Source organism: Amphiura filiformis, chromosome 5, assembly GCF_039555335.1.
Source record: "Amphiura filiformis chromosome 5, Afil_fr2py, whole genome shotgun sequence".
NCBI lineage: Eukaryota > Metazoa > Echinodermata > Ophiuroidea > Amphilepidida > Amphiuridae > Amphiura > Amphiura filiformis.
This window is the reverse complement of record NC_092632.1, coordinates 27,252,302-27,272,795: the sequence shown is the minus strand read 5'-3', so window position 1 is coordinate 27,272,795 and position 20,494 is coordinate 27,252,302. Positions and strand designations below refer to the sequence as shown.

The 20,494-nt window shown below is 36.6% G+C and overlaps 1 protein-coding gene across 1 annotated transcript in view; it reads right to left on the bottom strand.

Annotated features, from left to right (window-relative positions):
• Positions 1–20,494, bottom strand: part of LOC140152099 (dual oxidase 2-like) — a 35,085-nt gene that overhangs the window by 2,556 nt on the left and 12,035 nt on the right. The window contains exons 12-32 of the mRNA XM_072174397.1: positions 19,647–19,722; positions 18,883–18,979; positions 18,401–18,512; positions 18,009–18,105; positions 13,934–14,121; positions 13,161–13,339; positions 12,833–12,951; positions 12,309–12,485; positions 10,232–10,357; positions 9,275–9,672; positions 8,205–8,445; positions 7,564–7,657; positions 6,819–6,994; positions 6,534–6,576; positions 5,676–5,860; positions 4,741–4,971; positions 4,192–4,285; positions 3,397–3,728; positions 2,963–3,192; positions 2,174–2,332; positions 1,327–1,482 (exon numbers count right to left, since the gene is read on the bottom strand). Of these exons, the coding sequence (XP_072030498.1) occupies positions 1,327–1,482; positions 2,174–2,332; positions 2,963–3,192; positions 3,397–3,728; positions 4,192–4,285; positions 4,741–4,971; positions 5,676–5,860; positions 6,534–6,576; positions 6,819–6,994; positions 7,564–7,657; positions 8,205–8,445; positions 9,275–9,672; positions 10,232–10,357; positions 12,309–12,485; positions 12,833–12,951; positions 13,161–13,339; positions 13,934–14,121; positions 18,009–18,105; positions 18,401–18,512; positions 18,883–18,979; positions 19,647–19,722 (3,510 nt within the window). The remainder of the gene's footprint in view (positions 1–1,326; positions 1,483–2,173; positions 2,333–2,962; positions 3,193–3,396; positions 3,729–4,191; positions 4,286–4,740; positions 4,972–5,675; positions 5,861–6,533; positions 6,577–6,818; positions 6,995–7,563; positions 7,658–8,204; positions 8,446–9,274; positions 9,673–10,231; positions 10,358–12,308; positions 12,486–12,832; positions 12,952–13,160; positions 13,340–13,933; positions 14,122–18,008; positions 18,106–18,400; positions 18,513–18,882; positions 18,980–19,646; positions 19,723–20,494) is intronic.

Here is a 20,494-nt window from a genome sequence, read left to right as displayed (position 1 = left end):
GTAAATTCCCTAAATTGTATTCTGAGTTACAGTGTAAACTGTAAAATGTGTACGAAGGTCGTATTCATCGGTAACTTAAGCTGACGCGACATCTATCTCATTTTGATAGTCAAACATCAATCAATAATCCTATTATTGAAGTGGATAATAAGCTTCTACCTTAGATGGCTATAGAAATTTTAATAGCGCTGGTCTTTGTTTGCTTTGGCTAAATCCTGTTCAAGTGGTGGGTTACCAGGCATTGTATTTTGTATAGGTATGTATAACCAACAATTAACAATCAGAGAACTTTCTTAAACCTCGTTGACTTGGGGATGATTTGAAATGACCGCCAATTATGACTGCTTGATATTTATTGCCAGCAATGTGGAAAAAGTGACACATGTAGAAACAAAAAAAGCTATAATTTTGTTGAAGGAGCAAAGTTTAACAAACCATAACCCCGCTTCTGGATATCGTTTGAAGTACCATATACCATTTTAAAGCTTATGATGTATATTTTCTTAACACGAAATAAAACAAAATTGACCGGGGGAGGAATTTATGGCTCATTCGCCGTGAACGGTCACATATTAATCCAATGAGCGATCGAATTGTCCGCTACGGTCGACTAATCTAATCGATAATGACGCTATTGACATGTACGGGTGGAGCTCCACTGACCGAGTTTGGGGTATTTTTCACTGGTTTGCTGTCATTTACTCATCAAGGCGGTCTCCCGTTATTATAAGGACTATGCTAGTGATTTAAAGTTTGACATGTAGAGAATAAACCATACTTGATTGACAGAAAGTACTAAATTTGTACCTATTACGGTTTCGTGACACCCCTCTTCCAAATGCGACCAAGCCAGGGCGGCCCGGTGAAGCAAAATGTGCATTGGAATAACATGGGAGTTTGGATAGATGGTAGGATTTCTTTCTCATACAAATGTATGGTCCCCCATTATTAAAGCTTGTACCGGGTTGAACATTCAGATATTTTGAAAAGAATAAGTAATTGAAACATAGAGCAAGTACTAAAATCATAGCTTTTATACTTTTTGATATATGACGCTAACTAGTTCATCTCCTATATCTACAACACAGTGCTACCAGTAGGGGTCAATTGCCTATTGTAAGTGCTGCTGTGTTGTGTGCATACATGTAGGCAACAATAACTGCATGATGAGCGGACAACCGAAAATGCAACCTCTGTCATGTATTATTATTGAAGGCACGTAAATGGTAGACACTGCACAATTTTACCCAACAGACTTTTAAAGTTACGTAACGAATGTAGCAGATCAAATCCCATAGTGTCTTAACTGCATGGTGCTCCACTTACCAGCATCGTTGTACGCAAATCAAATTGCTCATAGAACTGTGTGATGAACATATGTATAGTGACAAAGTTACTGGCGTCGTTTTGTTCGACCTCTCGGATGATGTCTGTCAACCATTCGAATTGTTTCTGCGTTCTCGTTACCCAAACAAAATGAACCTATTATAAACCAATTAAAGCAACTTGTTGAATATATTACAATAATTAGGCACCACATTGAATTTGGTCCTATAGCACTCTTGGTGCCTACGCCCGCTTATAGGTACCGATGACCCTTTCTATCATGCCCTGCTGGTGTAATTTATTGTATAATATATTTTACGTAATAAAGAGCGTTTGGAAAAGGTCTCAAGGAAATAATGAAGACACTGATACGACGATGAAATGGCATAAGTCGGGAAATATTGCTATCGCAATGTTTTGTTTTTGTTTTTGGAATTTGACCTTAAAATTTACGAGTTCGTGACATTATCATGCGAAATCAGCAAAAGATATTTCAACAATATATGGCCTCATTCTGTCTCTGGAGTTTTTTTAACATGTATGTGAAATAGCTTCAACAATGGTTTGCTGGTAAATAGTGAAAAAAGCCTATTCCTAAAACAAGGGCGAGTGGTGCCATATTTACGGATCCAAGCTAAATTAAAAATATGGTGTCTGTCACTCATTACACTGCACCTTTTACTCCAAGGGCTCTTTGATTTCTTCAAATATTTTTTATAATGATCGAGTGAATCCCCTGGGCCTCTATAATTACGCTGAAATGATCCCGCCGCCTTGATTTGGCGTAGAGACACATGCCATTTTAGAAAGCTTTTTATCTAATAGCTTTAATAGTTCATTAGCGTACCTTCTTGCATTTCAAACGTTGACGGCTATTTGACATGTGAGTGATGTCTTGAAGGATGGATGCAAACGGTGTGACTCCAGTACCCCCTCCAACTAGAACCGACACATCAAATCGACACCAATCCTGGTGACCTGAACCATAGGGTCCATCTAAGAAAAGCTGTACGTAGAAAGTAAGTGGAAATATATAATAGGACATTTCTTGTGGTATGCTTAGTATGTGTATATTATGGTTTAAGAGGTTAAGAGGTGCAGCTATCCAATGCAATGAGAATTCCCGGTCGGGTGAATACTAGGGGCGGTACCAACCTATTTCTGACAGGTCGAAAGGGGTGCAATACGGTATAAAGCTATTTATGGTTGTGAGCGAACATCTTTGTTGTACCATTTTAATATTTCAATATTATCTCAAATATAACATTTCCCCGCCCGTATCACATAGATTGCCATTGAAGCTTTTGATTTGGATCCCCTGTGCAAATATTTAAGTGTGCAAAGACAATTATTACACAATTATTACATAGCCCCAGGCCGAGAAGCAAGAGTCCGTAACATTTCTTTGATACTAGATTTACGTATCTATTTAAAAAAAAAAAGTCAATCATATCTAGGCAAAAACAACTGAAATATCTATAAAATGGCTTGGTGAAGGGGATAGCCGTCGATAGCTGGTCGGGGCATTTTTACAGGACAAGCAAGTGTAGCCAACAATCGGGTTTATTACTCTGATCGGAACCGACTGTAACGAGATCCCTTAGCTAGTGTGCCATGCTGCTCCCTTCTTACTAACCTTAGGGTAAGGGCAGTCACCTATGACATCTGGATCAAATGCCTTTCGCAAATTAACCGTCCATGGCCCAACAGCTCGAATGTATAAAGACAAGTGTGCTTCATGTGGTGATGAAGACAGCGTAAAGGGATGGTATTCCCCGCTTCTTAGTTCTTTACAGGCAATGCGTACCCACTGTCCAGACTTAAATTCGAAGCCTCTTGGTCGTATAAATTCTAAATGTATCACATCTATGACGAGAAGGCGGAAAAAGTATACCATAAACATGATAAAAGATTATTTCATAAGCAAACTTTTTCGATATTCCTTATTATTGTTGTTGTTTGCTATCTATTTGTATCTGTATGTTTTTGACCCTTTACAATTTGACCAATTAGCAATTGTATACTAACAATTATTAGGTAACTAAAACAAGTGCAAATTATCGGTCGTACCTGATGGTAGTAGCTCAGCTTTTACAACAGAAATTTCTGCTTTATTCCGGGAAATACTGACAAGCTTATCCAAGGTGAACAGGATGGCAGGACCAAGGAAAAACAACCACTTAACGGGATGCTGTACCAAAAGCCCGATGCCATGAAGAATCATTAACATGTATAAGACAATATACAAACTATGAGTAAGCCAGAAGACCTGGAAGACCTCACGACGGGCTATTTGGGTGGCAAATGTGTACATAACGGCACAAACTAGCACCATGAGTACTCCAGTGGAACCTGTAATTGTGTTCCAACACCAGTAATGGAAATTGGTTAAGGTGTGTGATCTAAAAACAAAGAAACAAATAAACAATTAAACAAACAAACAAACAAAACAAAAAAACATACAATCAAATCAATTTAGGTCAATGTTTAGCTATATATAACTATTCGCCATTTGCATCATTAATTATCAAAAATTAATAACCTCAGATCTATTTAAACTTTCAAGTGACAGGACAACGGACGTCTCAATTGATCACAAGTGACAAATTATCGCTGCAATTTTATGTTGATGTTCAAAATCAATGAAACAAAACTGAGCCATTCTTCATTAAAGAAGAATAGTAGTATTTAAGTAGCGGAACACCCTTTATCTTTACTGTTGACTGTATATTCACACACAAAAATTCAAAATAGAATGTTCATATATTTTTGCCAGTTGTGCAAAGTGTTATGATCGCATGGCAAAATAGTGCATAAGATGATACATAATTTTAGGAAACGTCTGCGACAAGCTACAATACTAACCGATGAAAATAGTCCGGGAAATAACATGACAAGTCGTCTGGCGAGTGTGTATTGATGTGATAAAAATTAAAGCCATGACCAATGATATGGACCACTGAAAAAACAATAATAACAGTATTGCTTTACTTTAATTGTCACTTGTAATTATTATTAAACATGAATATTTTTACAGCTTGTTATTATCTAATAGCTTTGAAAATCCATTAATCTTCTGGCATTGCAACCGTTGCGCGCGATACCATCGACTTACGATTCCCAGGCATTATGTAATGAATCATTCTTTTCCTATTCGATTCATTTGAGGAAAATGAATTTTGTTATTTCAAATCTGTATTTTGGATTATAATTTAAAATGATCAAATTGTTATATTGTTTTGAAATAAGATGTGAATTAGATTAATATCTTTACATCTGCTATTTTTCGGGTATTGTAAAAACTTTAACAATTTTGCTTTGGATCTCGGTTCCAAAGTTCCAAAGTTTAGATTTTTTCACAATTCTCTCTGAACAACAAATGCGCAGTTATTAAATTCCAATTATACCACTTACACGTAAGGAGAAGCGCTAATCTAGCAATAATCTTGTGCATAGAAGTAGAGGCATCAAATGGTATGTAGAGGCGTAAAAATGTTTCTCTAAGCTTTGTAATAATGTTACGACACATAGTTAATAATAGTGATGAGTAGGTAAACATCATGACACTTGCTGATCCTTTCGTTATAGACAAACCGTAACCGGCAATACGTCGCAGTCCTTTATCCTCTCGTTCCGTCGAAAACGCTGTATACAAATAAAAATACAAAAATACGACTAAGAAAAAATTCAGCAATATATTGTGGTTTATAACGATGAAGAATTCTGGGAAGTATAGATGAAGTATAGATTGTCTATGGCAGACCACATAAAATCTTTTCAAAACTTTCAAAAACCTTGCAAAAATGTTTGGTAAAATTGTTAGTATTATTTGCTTTGAATGCAAAAAATCAACTTTCTCAATTTAGACTATAGGACCTCTTACCTTGCAGCGTTTTTAAATCAAAGACCAACCGAGGGCGTATCAAAAATGTAAGCACATATCAAAGCATCTATTGAGTTTATAATTGACCCCTTCGAATCGTTGAGGGCGTTTTGGCATTCGATGTACAATGAGCAATGCTATGCTGACTTTAAATGGCTATTAGGCTACTCTCTCTAAACCACTGAAGGGGAAAACTGTGCAATATGTCCAATAAAATTTAAGTTGCTTATGAAACGCCATCAACGACTGGAAGGGCCAATTTTAGAAATAAAGTGACCAAACATTCGCTTATTCGCGTATGGTAACGCAGCTCTGTTCATTTAATTTTTGGTAATCCCGTTATTAACGCGTAAATAAATTGCAGAATTTCAAATTTCTTCTTTTCTAAATCGAGGGACCAGAAGATATCCTCGCTTCGTTCATCAAGACGAGGATAGTCCATTTCAGAAATGATACACAAACTTACTATATGCTCGTTCGACGAAAAGTAAGACGCAGATGATGATATACATCGAAAGCAAGAATATATGAAGACGCTTGTTCTCAATGTAACTTAGTGTTGACCTCCAACGATTCGCGTTCCTCGTTAAGACTTGGACTCCCTCTAGAGTATCTACGTTGATGGTGCCTCTCCTTCGAAATCTGCTTGGACTATAATCAAAGACGATATAAAAAGAAAAACAGCATACCTTGTGGTTAATTTTGCACCCGTCTCAAAAGATTTGGTAATACGAAACTTTCTTTCTTGAATGCACCATGTCAACAATGGCTACAAAAGTTGCTTTTTGCCTTGAAAAAGTACTGTAATATTTTTGGCCATTTTCTGCTATTCATTTTCTCTGATCGGCTCAACATGAATCAACCTTCTTTTTACGCGCTTCTTACCAATCAAGGGTCGTGGGAGTGTGATTGGCAGTGACGTCAGACGCAAGTCTTTTTTTTTTAATTCGGTCTTGTTTAATTTGCTGGTGTAATATGATTTGAGCATTAATGTCTTAACAAGAATGGTACTTAGTTACGTTACTCGTCAAAATGTGTCTGGACACTTATGGAAAACGAACACTATATAATTTTTAGTATTTTTTAATGTGCTTAAATGGAGGTTTCTTTGGTCAAGCCTAAACCCTTTCCTAACACCCCAACCCTTCCCCTTCCCCACCAATCAATGTTGGGTACCACCATGCGCGCATGACAAACAATGTTCAATATTGATCTGGTGGAGGGGTGGGGGCTTATTTACATTATTCTATCAAAAGAGTCCCAACACTTTTGACGAGTATTGTAGTTTGAACTAAGTATCTCGGCTACGATAACATATATATACCTTGTTAGTTTCTCAGTTTCATTTTGGAAGACGTTAAACTTATCTGTAAGTAATGAATATGAATATCAAAGCAAATGAATATCAAAGAGATATACGGTCATTTAAATTTGACACACGAAACATAAGACTAACTTATCTGTATCGGCATAAATATCGAAATTTAAGATCTTATCGATTCTATACTAAATTCATTTTTTATGACAAGGCATATCTATAGGCATTTACAACATGATTTTGTGATCTTGTCAAGACTGCTGACAGGTTTGCGCCCAGATAGCTATTTACCAGATATTTGCAGTGCCGACTCGTTAAAATCGTCCTTATGTTCAGCCATCAAAACGATGAAGTCTTGGAATGTTAATTCTGCTTTATTTTCAAACCCAGCAGCAATGAACATCGAATTAATGACTTTCTCTAGTTGGGATGATTCTAATGATGCGTTAACCATCTCCATCATAGATCTTTAAAAAAGAACATAAACATTGATTAGAATAAACACTTTTCACAATTTCATCATCAATATTAATGGAGCGCTAACATAATTATAAGCACGAGACGGTGTAGTACTGTCCAAAAAAGATCTTTACGAAAGCTTGTTTACTTCTTCTTTCATGTGCAGATAAGAGCCGTTTCACTTTCGCCAAAAGCTCTACTTTGGGGTTGTTCTCAGTCATCCAGTCAGTGAAATCGAAAATTTGTTTAACTTAATCGAATACTGGAGCTTACTTGATTTGGCAAATTGCTACGTTGATACCATCCGACACCATCCGGCAACTTTCCCAGATGGCTTCCGTGATGTTTGTCCTGGGCCACAGCTCGATAAGATGCATGGAACCGGGCCAGAAATTTATTAACCGTCTTCAAGTATTCGGGTCAGTTGCCTGAAGAAATCTGATGGTATCAGAATAGCAAAAGCAATGAAGCTCGAGTATTTGATCACAAAAGTTATGTACAGATCAAAGGACGCTTTGCATATGGACTGGACGACTCATCCCCCCATTTAAATGTATAACTTGCAGAGTGCACTTACTTTAACATAATATTGAACTTGTTTCGATCTAATGCTCCCGATCCGTCAAGGTCATACATGTTAAACATCATACGCATCTTATCTTCAGGTTGACCTGATGTCAGCAAAGAGAATGTTTGCAAAAAATATTTTACAATAACATACGGACAACTAGAATTGCGCGGTTCGTAATTAAGGCAGCCCCACACAAAGGTTTGTAAATATGAAACGTTTGTAAATACAAATAATATGCAATTGAAGTCGTTAATATTCATAAATATGCAAATAGCATGACACATATATACAACCCAAGAGGTGATCATGCGCTATCACCCTACCAAGTTTGAAGTTACTTGGGAAAAACTGCATGTAAGCTCCAGAATGGAATAATGGCATTGTAGACAAAATACACAAATAAGCTCTTCAATATTCAGAAATATGCAAATAACATAACACAAAACTATACAGCACATCAACTTCAAACTACCATATACTATCACCATACCAAGTTTGAAGTTGATCGGTTATTGTGTTCCTCAGTGCTGTTCCTATGTATGAGAACCTTCCATCACAAGTCTTTGAATGAACTGCAGATTGTGTAACTATACATTACTGTGAATAGATACGAATCTGAATAGATGATCGCACAGGGCGAGATATACCTTTAGTAAACATAACGAGGACATCCAAAAACTCTCGGAATGAGATCGTTCCACTGTTGGTTTTATCCGCCAATTCAAACATCTTTTCAACGAAGAGACTATCAGGCTTCATCGAAAGGGTTTCAGCAAATTCAGTTTTTGTCAGTTCAAATGACAGTAGGCCTTTGGGTTGGTTTTTGGCAGGAACTTTTTTAACTCCTCGGAATTCATCTGATTCAATATCAACGTTCAGATTAGAAACCTTCAAATAAGACAGAATGTCCGTTTTATTACCAAACATAATGTATAAATTAAACGCTATAATAATCACGCTACGAGTATCTTTCTCTATCGTCGTTAAAATGGGCAAGAATAGAATCAACGTTTACGATGACTCGCATATCTACGTCAGTGGTGTAACATTGCTAAATTAGCAATATTATAATTGCTGACGCCTATCGTCTAAACACAACTCCGAACAGAATAGAACAAATTAAAATGTAACATAATTTTAAGTAATGACATTCCATTCCGGTAATATGCGAGGGGGAGAAGCTTAACTGTAGATGCGGATCCTGGATTTGAAGAGCTTGTTTCCAAACCATGTTAAGTCCACAACCACATGTTACTCATTTACTTGTGTGATACAATCACAATTACTTTGACAAGTTTGCAACAAGCCATTATTTACCACTTTAATGCTGCTTAACAATATGCAGACTATTTTTCTCATTTGGGAACTAAAGGCCTCACACAGTATTGTTACTGTGCATCCAACCACTGTTTGCTTTGTAATGGTGCATATAACTGAAATTACTATACAACAACCCATTGCATAATCGCACAGGTTAATCAGAAATATGTGGTTGTGGACTTAACATGGTTTGGAAACAAGCTCTTCATTTGTAAAATGGTTGTTAAATTACCGTGGGCGGAAAGGCTAAAATTTACTGAAATAGATTAATTGTGAATAATGTTTGCAGAATTACCAAGAAGCTGGCGCCTGCTTCCATCCTCCTGCATACACTACATTAAAAAAAGCTTTATGGCAACATTTCTGATCAATTTATATTTGTATTTGACTTACATACCTGTGCGAAGACTAGCTTGACAAATTTCTCGAGAGTCTTCTGTCTATCTTCTTTGGTGGTAGCCATGGCGCATAAATTCTTCTCTCTGATCTGCATTTGTTTCCCTCTAATCCCAACATTTGGTTTAGTCAACCAAAGCTCGAAGTCGGTAATAAACGCATTTCTCTTGCTTTCGTTGTCAAATCTGATCACCAAATCATATTCCTTATTCACCTCAATCATGACATATTGTCGCTTACGGTCGGATGAAACGGAGAATGTAAGGTCTGTTACCATGCTTAGATCGATGGTTCGATATGTCTTGATGCCATCTTCGTGGTTGACTTGAATTTGTTTCCCGTTGCAAAGTATGACTTGGACTTGACGGTGACCTTCCTTAGGACCACACCATTCAGCAGCTATGAACGTGTAAACATGGCAACTTAAATTACTAAAACAAAGACCATCGCTTTAATATGATAAACATATTTAAATATCAAAAAAAAATTGTTATTATTAGTAGACAACACTATGTAACGTAGCCAACGCATTGTTTGAAGTTGCTTAAGATTGCTTTTAAACTTGCCACTGCTTACAACTTGAATCAATTGTTTCTTTTGTCGTTATAACCAATAAAAGCGATTATCGCTTTAACCACCTGTCTTTAAGGGTGTATAGTCGGTTTCAAACTTTTAAACCGACTATACAAATCGAAAGTTGTTTATAGGAGTGTTTACGAAATCATCGACCTAAACAATATTTGCTGAAAAGTGGTGCTTGCTTTCTTTCATCTATTTGTTTTCCTGGATATCCAGGGGTCCTATGGCTATAATTTTGAACATATTTTGAGTTATAATCTTCCAAAAAGGAAATAGATATGCTTTGTGAATGTGTTTATTTTCATATATTTGCAGGTAAAGTTAAAGATTCAAGTCTGCATTTTACAGATAAAAAGGTAATGTATTATAGTATTCTTACCTTGATGTGATATGCCCAAGACCTTAACATGATGAATCACACCGTATTTCTCGTAAAGAGCCTTCTGTTTCACCCTAGTTTTCCTGGATTGCCATTTCACCAAAAAATGTAAAACTGCAACACAGCCTTGTCATTCAAAGAAAAACAACAATTTACAGTATCAGTTAAAAAACTAATTCAACTCAACCTAATTCTAGAGAAAACCGGCTTAGAATTATACAATATCATGTATTTATGAAATCCATGATTGAAATAAAAGATTCCAATATCACATCCGAATACCTTAATATTAAAACTGTACAGAATTATATATAATTCTAAGCCGATAAGCTGATAATTATATGGCAAAAGAAAACGTACTTACATTTTAGGCCTATATGCACGCCAGATGTTCACGATAAAGTAACTTGATAACAAAATATTGGACTTACAACGCGCGAATTATCATCCACCAAGTGGATTGCTGTTATGGTGTACAATGCAACTACAACAACAATCAGAAGCGGACAAGACATGACAAATATATGGTAAAAGTGGTCCGATTTTAGCAAGGGTTCTTTTCATGGTCTCCAGTAGTTCCGAAGACATATTTGGGGATCATGGGTCATAACTCTGATAATTGTAGCTTTTAGCTCAAATTTGGACAAATTTTGAATATCTTAGCCCTACCGCTTGTAGTTTGGCCCAACTTTAGTTCATTAGACCCAAAACATACGGTTTAAGCCCTTACATTGCCCAAAAATCAGTTCGTAGTTCTCAAAGCGGATGATATAACTATAATTGGATGCAATTACATATGATTACAATCGCGTCCGCATCATGGCTCTTAGAATAAACACGCATGTCGGCGCTGAAATTTTGAACGAACTGATGGAGGAAAACCTCGTTTTTTGCAAAACTAGCTTCAATTTGGAGTGAAAATCAAATGGAATAGCAATTGGCAGAATGTTGAGAAATAATGTAGGTATTCAGATGTCTAAATTAACGTCTCGTAATCAAGATATCGATAATTTCACAAACCAGCTTTTTCTCAAGCAAATTCTCCAAAATTTTCCCCCAAACGGGCTTTTAAAATTTAATCGGTACTGTATTTGGTTCTTCCCCATGGCAACATTATTTCTTTGATCGATTTGTAATACAATACGAAAAAGAAGAAAACAATCGCTCGGTGTGGATTTATACGGAGCGCACATTTGAAAAATACCTCATGGAACGTGTTTTTGATATTGTGAACATGGTGGGTAAAAATGCTTTAAACGAAGGATTTTAAAATTTATTCTAATAATTTGTATATAACAACCACAACAATGTGAAGCTACATCCAATGCACCAATATTTCACTCGCTGCGATATTTGATTACTGAGAAAACTCTGTTTTAGAGAACAACTTTATACGTCTTTTATACGTTTTTTATACGTCTCTTTGTGTAACCTTAACGGGCCTGCGAGCATGGTCGCAGTGGTGAGATGCGACCACATTACAATAACCCATTCATCCCGATGAATACATGCATTAAACCAGGGATCGATATAATGGGATAGGCATCGTAGTATTACGTAACACACCGAAAGATGTAGTTTAACTCTAGACAATAGGCGCCATATTGTAGGAGGGTTATAGTTCATAGAGGAAACGTTAAAGGTTAGTAGATTAGGTCACCCAGGCACATCACTAATGTGTTTCACGAGTTGTAATACCGACAGGTAAAAACATTGATTTTGTAAAATTCTCCCGATTTTTAAAATTACTAAATAAGGTTAGTACTTCAAACCATTCTTTGATGAATCTATGCAATATGACGGTAATTTTTGAAACATCTAAGAATCAATCTTAAACATCTTCATGATATTCATTATTTTGCGCATGGTCAAAGCATGCTCTTGCGCTATCCACAGACTATCCGGTGGAAACTTCAAAGCAACGATCATGCGTTAATATTTACAAAATGGCGAATGATGTAGTTTAAGTCGAACAATAGCGTGACCGGCGTGACGTAGTTTTTGGCATTGTTCCTATATGCACTTTCACCCTCCTGATTAAACTTTGAAAGACGCCAATATTTTCAGGTGTCCTTACCTACAATCCATAAAACAACCGCTGTAAAAGATAGCGCAAATGAAATCTGACTGTGAGTGAAGTAATCATACGTCTGTAAGCCTGTACACTCATCCATGTCAAATTCGGATACCGTGCGGTTCATGTTTCCATGACCACCTTTGTTTGAATCTATAGCTTCGTCCCAGCAAGGATCGCCTAAAAGATAACAAACATGAAAAAAAAACCTGAGTAACATTTCTTGTCTAATTATACGATACGACATACGAAAAAAACCTAAAACCCAGAAACTTCGCATTGCATTACAAGCCCGACACAATAAACAATATGCCGTCATAAGCTACTTTGAAGTATGGCGGACATAAAAGTAGAGGGCGTACTTTGATTTCGGCAATCTTTTGTCAGCTGAGAAAGCATACAAAAGATTACCCAAATCAAAAAACGCTCTCTCCTTTTGTGCCCGCCATACTTCAAAAACCTTATAGTGTAAATCATATCAGCCTACATCGAATAATGTGGCTTTTACTTTGCCTAAATCGTCATACCTTCTACAAAATGGAAAACGTCCTGTTGAATTGCATCTGCAGATATATTGGTACATCTTGTAATGACGTCATGTAATGTAAGTCCACGAATATACTTTATCTGCTCCTTAGTAAATAAACTGTGGGTTGGATATTTAAGAATGAAATCAGGTTCAGGTTCTTTCTTTGACTTCGCTTCTACTACATTTCAATATCATTTGCAACGTACTGGTCACCACGCAATACCGGCGCATAAAAACGCGCTTAGTAACGATCTGAAGCTTTGTTTAAGCTTGGTTAGTCATAATATTAATCTACCACTGCCATGGATTCAGCCTCACATACATACCCATTCCGTTCATTTTCAAACCAAAATCGATCACCATCTCGTACCCGAATAAACTGATCCAGAATTATAGTACGAAAAAGTTCTCCCGGTCCTCTTGCAGTTGTCTCAAAAAGACCTCCTACCCAAAGGTCGACTATATCAATGTTGTTTTGGTAAACATTTTCTAAGTTACGTAATACCTAGGAAAGAATTAGAAACGCCATATTAAATGTAGATAACCCGATTGATAGCTCCCAACACGCACACACTTTACCCTATTATATTGCAGATTATGGTATCAGCTAAAAGCTCATATTATTTTTATTCATAACTCCAGTGAAAGTTTAAACCTAATGATTCACTTACGTACAAACAAAAACATAGTACATGTAGTTTGGAAGTACACCACACCAGAAGTCATGTATCTACTGTTCAATAGGCCAATGCCTCACCAACTTATTTTTGGAATTGAGCTAATGATCCGCGAGTGCTGTAGATTTCGAGTTATCTAGCATTGCAAAGTGAAACGCTTCTTCTGACAATTTAAAGTAAAACTCACAGATCGTTAGCCATGGTTCCACATTATTTGTATATTTATCATATATGCCTGGATACGATGTTTTTGTGTTAAAATAAGAACTCTTACGAGGGCAAGACAGCTTAATTAAGAAACCATGCAATGATATGCCAACGGAGACTCGTTTTTGAGACTTGATTGATCTGTTTTATCAAAAAGCATGAGTTAAAATGATCAAATTGATCATGGAGCATAGACATACTATTTTAACACTCACACTTTCGTCAATCTCAGACATGGTACTGTCATTGTAATATGGATTAATTTCCAGAAAGTTGTTTTTCCTCTTCAGACCTAGCGCCTCACGAGCGGTATTGTAGTCGGGTAAACCATGGTCGTGGCCACGAAGAATTGTTTCTACCATGAGGTCTCGGCGAGCAAAATTAAGTGGACCGTAGACACGTCCTGAATTTGACAAATATATAATACCAAACGTTTTGAAGGTTTCAGGTGGGTGGGAGGGGAGCATGACCTAGCGGTGTATGCACTCAAATATTGAGACAAATGAAGCTGATACACATGAAGAATGGCATGGGTTCTATAAAGAAGATACCAAAGTAGTATATGGGCCTTTAGAGACGTTTAATCAATAAATGATTGATCGATCGATAAATCAGAGTTAACATGGCTCCAGCAACGTTTAATCGATGGTTAATTGGTACTCCCGGGACGTTTCTTCTATTCGATACTCGATCAACACAATCGAAGCTCTCAGTTGAAAAAACTGTGAAATGAGACAATGAGCGACGAAATGAGCAATGAGCAAACAAGGAGTGAAAATGAGGCAATGAGTAAGAAGATGAGCAAATGAGCGACGAAATAAGCAGTGAAATGAGCAGGGATATTTTATTAGTAAATTTAGTTGATGTCTGTTTAACACACCACACCAAACAAATTCGTCTATTACGTTAAAATGCGCAGATTGCGCCGTGAAATGCATCGATTGGTTAACAAATTGTTTCGATTTTGTAACGAAATGCGCCAATCGCGCTGATTGCGTTATAAAATGCGTCGATTGTGTAAAGAACAGGGTCAAAATTTGATAACGAAATGCGCACGTGGGTCAGTTGCGCAATGAATACGTTGAAGTGTTTCAATTACGTAACGATTCAAATTGCGTCGATTGCGTAAAGATGCGTCAAAGTGCTTCAAGTGCGCAATGAATTGCGTCAAAGGAGTACCTTTAACGTAATTTCAAGTTTAAAATTGCGGCGCTTTCGGTTTACATCTGGTCTCTTACCACATCCAGTTGACCTATGACAACGTACGATTGACTCATGACGTCTGACCACTTCTTTGCAATCAACACAATTCGTTACGCCCTTTGTGCACTTTTACGCATTTCTTTACACAAACGACGCATTTTGATGCAATTGAAGCAGTTTGACGCAATTCATTGTGCACTTGATGCACTTTAACACATTTCGTTACGCAATCGACGCATTTTGACCCAGTTCGTTATGCAATAGATGTAACAGACTTCAACTAAAATAAACTAGCAAAATATCTCTGCTCATAAGGACATTTCCTGCTCATTTAGCAACACCAATTAAGCATCAATTAAATGTTGCTGGAACCATGATTTATCCATCAGTTATTGATTTATTGATTTATCTAACGATTATTGATTTGCAACGTACTGGTCACCACGCAATACCGGCGCATAAAAACGCGCTTAGTAACGATCTGAAGCTTTGTTTAAGCTTGGTTAGTCATAATATTAATCTACCACTGCCATGGATTCAGCCTCACATACATACCCATTCCGTTCATTTTCAAACCAAAATCGATCACCATCTCGTACCCGAATAAACTGATCCAGAATTATAGTACGAAAAAGTTCTCCCGGTCCTCTTGCAGTTGTCTCAAAAAGACCTCCTACCCAAAGGTCGACTATATCAATGTTGTTTTGGTAAACATTTTCTAAGTTACGTAATACCTAGGAAAGAATTAGAAACGCCATATTAAATGTAGATAACCCGATTGATAGCTCCCAACACGCACACACTTTACCCTATTATATTGCAGATTATGGTATCAGCTAAAAGCTCATATTATTTTTATTCATAACTCCAGTGAAAGTTTAAACCTAATGATTCACTTACGTACAAACAAAAACATAGTACATGTAGTTTGGAAGTACACCACACCAGAAGTCATGTATCTACTGTTCAATAGGCCAATGCCTCACCAACTTATTTTTGGAATTGAGCTAATGATCCGCGAGTGCTGTAGATTTCGAGTTATCTAGCATTGCAAAGTGAAACGCTTCTTCTGACAATTTAAAGAAAAACTCACAGATCGTTAGCCATGGTTCCACATTATTTGTATATTTATCATATATGCCTGGATACGATGTTTTTGTGTTAAAATAAAAATTCTTACGAGGGCAAGACAGCTTAATTAAGAAACCATGCAATGATATGCCAACGGAGACTCGTTTTTGAGACTTGATTGATCTGTTTTATCAAAAAGCATGAGTTAATATGATCAAATTGATCATGGAGCATAGACATACTATTTTAACACTCACACTTTCGTCAATCTCAGACATGGTACTGTCATTGTAATATGGATTAATTTCCAGAAAGTTGTTTTTCCTCTTCAGACCTAGCGCCTCACGAGCGGTATTGTAGTCGGGTAAACCATGGTCGTGGCCACGAAGAATTGTTTCTACCATGAGGTCTCGGCGAGCAAAAAATTAAGTGGACCGTAGACACGTCCTGAATTTGACAAATATATAATACCAAACGTTTTGAAGGTTTCAGGTGGGTGGGAGGGGAGCATGACCTAGCGGTGTATGCACTCAAATATTGAGACAAATGAAGCTGATACACATGAAGAATGGCATGGGTTCTATAAAGAAGATACCAAAGTAGTATATGGGCCTTTAGAGACGTTTAATCAATAAATGATTGATCGATCGATAAATCAGAGTTAACATGGCTCCAGCAACGTTTAATCGATGGTTAATTGGTACTCCCGGACGTTTCTTCTATTCGATACTCGATCAACACAATCGAAGCTCTCAGTTGAAAAAACTGTGAAATGAGACAATGAGCGACGAAATGAGCAATGAGCAAACAAGGAGTGAAAATGAGGCAATGAGTAAGAAGATGAGCAAATGAGCGACGAAATAAGCAGTGAAATGAGCAGGGATATTTTATTAGTAAATTTAGTTGATGTCTGTTTAACACACCACACCAAACAAATTCGTCTATTACGTTAAAATGCGCAGATTGCGCCGTGAAATGCATCGATTGGTTAACAAATTGTTTCGATTTTGTAACGAAATGCGCCAATCGCGCTGATTGCGTTATAAAATGCGTCGATTGTGTAAAGAACAGGGTCAAAATTTGATAACGAAATGCGCACGTGGGTCAGTTGCGCAATGAATACGTTGAAGTGTTTCAATTACGTAACGATTCAAATTGCGTCGATTGCGTAAAGATGCGTCAAAGTGCTTCAAGTGCGCAATGAATTGCGTCAAAGGGAGTACCTTTAACGTAATTTCAAGTTTAAAATTGCGGCGCTTTCGGTTTACATCTGGTCTCTTACCACATCCAGTTGACCTATGACAACGTACGATTGACTCATGACGTCTGACCACTTCTTTGCAATCAACACAATTCGTTACGCCCTTTGTGCACTTTTACGCATTTCTTTACACAAACGACGCATTTTGATGCAATTGAAGCAGTTTGACGCAATTCATTGTGCACTTGATGCACTTTAACACATTTCGTTACGCAATCGACGCATTTTGACCCAGTTCGTTATGCAATAGATGTAACAGACTTCAACTAAAATAAACTAGCAAAATATCTCTGCTCATAAGGACATTTCCCTGCTCATTTAGCAACACCAATTAAGCATCAATTAAATGTTGCTGGAACCATGATTTATCCATCAGTTATTGATTTATTGATTTATCTAACGATTATTGATTTACTGATTAAACGACTCTACAGGCCCATACTACTTACCAAGGTTTGATATAAGAGGTGCCATTTCCGCCCCATGTGCATGGTTTTTCTCAGGAGGAAAAACGCACAAAACTTTTGTTTTGATATATTACTGACATTAACTCACGAAGCACAAGACCTATGTAAATATAAATGCGATTATTGACTTTCTTGACTCATTTCCTATGAGGTCAATGTACCAATACTAAGAAGTACACTTTTTTGGTTAAATGGCTATAACTGGACAAATATGGCAAAGCCATCCTACTCGCCTTAAAGCTAGAGAAGGGGAAACTATTTGGGGCAATCTGCCATTTGCTTACGTACCTTGCAAGTCAGTTACAATAACATTATCTTCTCTTTCTGTTATTTGAGATGTCATACCCATCAGGAAAGGTTCAATGCCATGTTCTCGAACTGGACGCTACAAAGATAAACACGAATATATTATTTATATTTTCCACTAGATTTGCAATCCAGAGGTTGCCGGTTTGAATCCACTTCAGCCCAATGTTAGTTGCCCCTTCCTTTATTTGATATTAAATAGCAACATGAACATCGTCACCCTGACTTAATCTTTGTGATGAGAAATTAGGGTTTCAACATTAAGAAAAAAGAAGAACATTAAAAATTCTAGAAAAAACTTGGGTGGGTTTCTAGGTCTAATTAAATCCACTATAAAAACGCTGTCATGGCGTTTCTAAAATACAAATCCTTACCTGTGGGTTCCAATATGAATTACACGTCCTAACGCCATAATGTCCGGCACCTTCCCCATCCGAAATATAACTAGAATTCGTAGATGTCTTCATATATTGGCATTGGTCATTCCTGATAAATAACGTCAACGTAGATTTATGATGCGTTATTTAGACATTTTGGCGAATATTTTCTCACTAATTATACACATTAGACTGAATGTTTGTTGGACTTGACATTAACGTTATCATACGTCTACGTATGAAAGCAGGCAAAGTTTTTAAAAGCTCAATTCTTGTCATAATAACGCCACCAATGACATGTGCTCTGACATGTTTATTCCGCGAGTATGCAAAATCGTCAAATGATGTATGACTTGAGTGGCCTACCAGATTCTAAAGTTGCGCCAGCAGTCCCCAAATAAAAACACACTTTTTCCAAGTGATATTCTTTTATCATTCACTGAATACATTTAACTGAGGTTTAAGAAGTTAAAGCATACCTCCTGTATACTCCTGCTGGTACTAATGTATGGCCCCATCTCATTGCTGCCGCCTGGAACTCATGGGTGATTCCTGGAAGAACATAACTCTTGTAGCCTGTCGAATGGAAAACTATATGTTGAAGATGTTTTGTGTTATAGCCAGTGGTGGCGACACGGGGCATGAGGGCACACTAGAGTTTTCGGTAATAAATTAGTAGGAAACACCTCATGGAATAATTATATTAAAATATCCCGTTATTTGGCGTTATTGGGGGATCCTACCGGCAACAGCAAACTTGATGGAATAAAAAGTATTAAAAGATGAATGTTAGAGCTATTATAGCATGGTATCAAATGTCGATCGACAGCCTCATGGACCATTTTTCTTCGTCAAATCTGAGCTTTGGGTATCAGAGCAAAGCTCATATTTTCTCATTATCCCAGTAAATTTTACGCCCGAGATATTGTTCGTTTAAATGTTGTGTCAAAAACGTAGGGAGTTTGGGTATATTATAACTGGAAGTATGTTCTATCCTGTGGGTCATGGTTTTTATACACGTTTTTGCTGTTCATATCAAAACCATTGGTGCAATTCAATTAAAAAATAGTAAATATATTGTCTTAATGCTACTATTTTTTCCTCTGCCTCTCCTATGCCTCAATGTAAGATAGAAAACAGAACATAAACCATCGGACCACGCCACTTTCAAAACAATATCGCCACAACTTTTAAGTACAAAATGTATGTTAATGGTATGGGTAAAATTACTATATTTCCTTACCCGAATACTCGAGTTCTTTCATTTTTTCCTCAGTCAGATCAAGAAATGCAGGCAGCCAATCATAAAAGACGAATTTCTAAACAAATAACCCAGCAAACACAAAAACGTTTTAAAAACATTTTAAATAAGTTATAGTTTGGCTTTTGGTTTAGCTAAAAACGTTTTAATAACATTAAAATATCGGGTTATATAAAGGTCATGATAACGTTTTAAAACGTTTTGTATGAAAACACACTACAACAATATTTTTAAAGGTTTTCAAAAAAAGTTGTAAATTGTAAACTATTTTTGCAAACATTTTTGCCAAATATTGTGTCAATACTTAAATAACATTATGTTAAAATATTTGAACCCAGCAAACACAGAAATGTTCTTAAAATGTTTTTTTTTTCAAAACATTTTAATAACATTTAAATGTCGGGTTATATAAAGGTCATGAAAACGTTTTTAAAACGTTATTGAAAATATTTTGGGCAAACATTTGTCGCAAAATATTTTTTGTATCAAGTTTTCAAGAATGTTTTTGGAATGTTATTAAAATTTATACCCTTTATATAACCCGACATTTAAACGTTTTCTGTAAAACATTTTTGTTTGCTGAGCAGTAGATTATCAAAAAATGTTTTTTTTTTAAGGTTATGAAAACGTTTTATACTCTTAATATGCTTACTTGCTTGCTTAAGATGAGTGGTGTCCTCGAACTACAACAGCACGCCAAACCCTTCTGTCCTGCATGGCCGTTCCCAAATCCATAACATCCAGTCCAGTGTCCTGTTTCAATACATCCACGTATGTTAGAGGGGTCTACCAGGTTTTCTGCTTCCATGTTTTGGTGTCCAATGGATCAG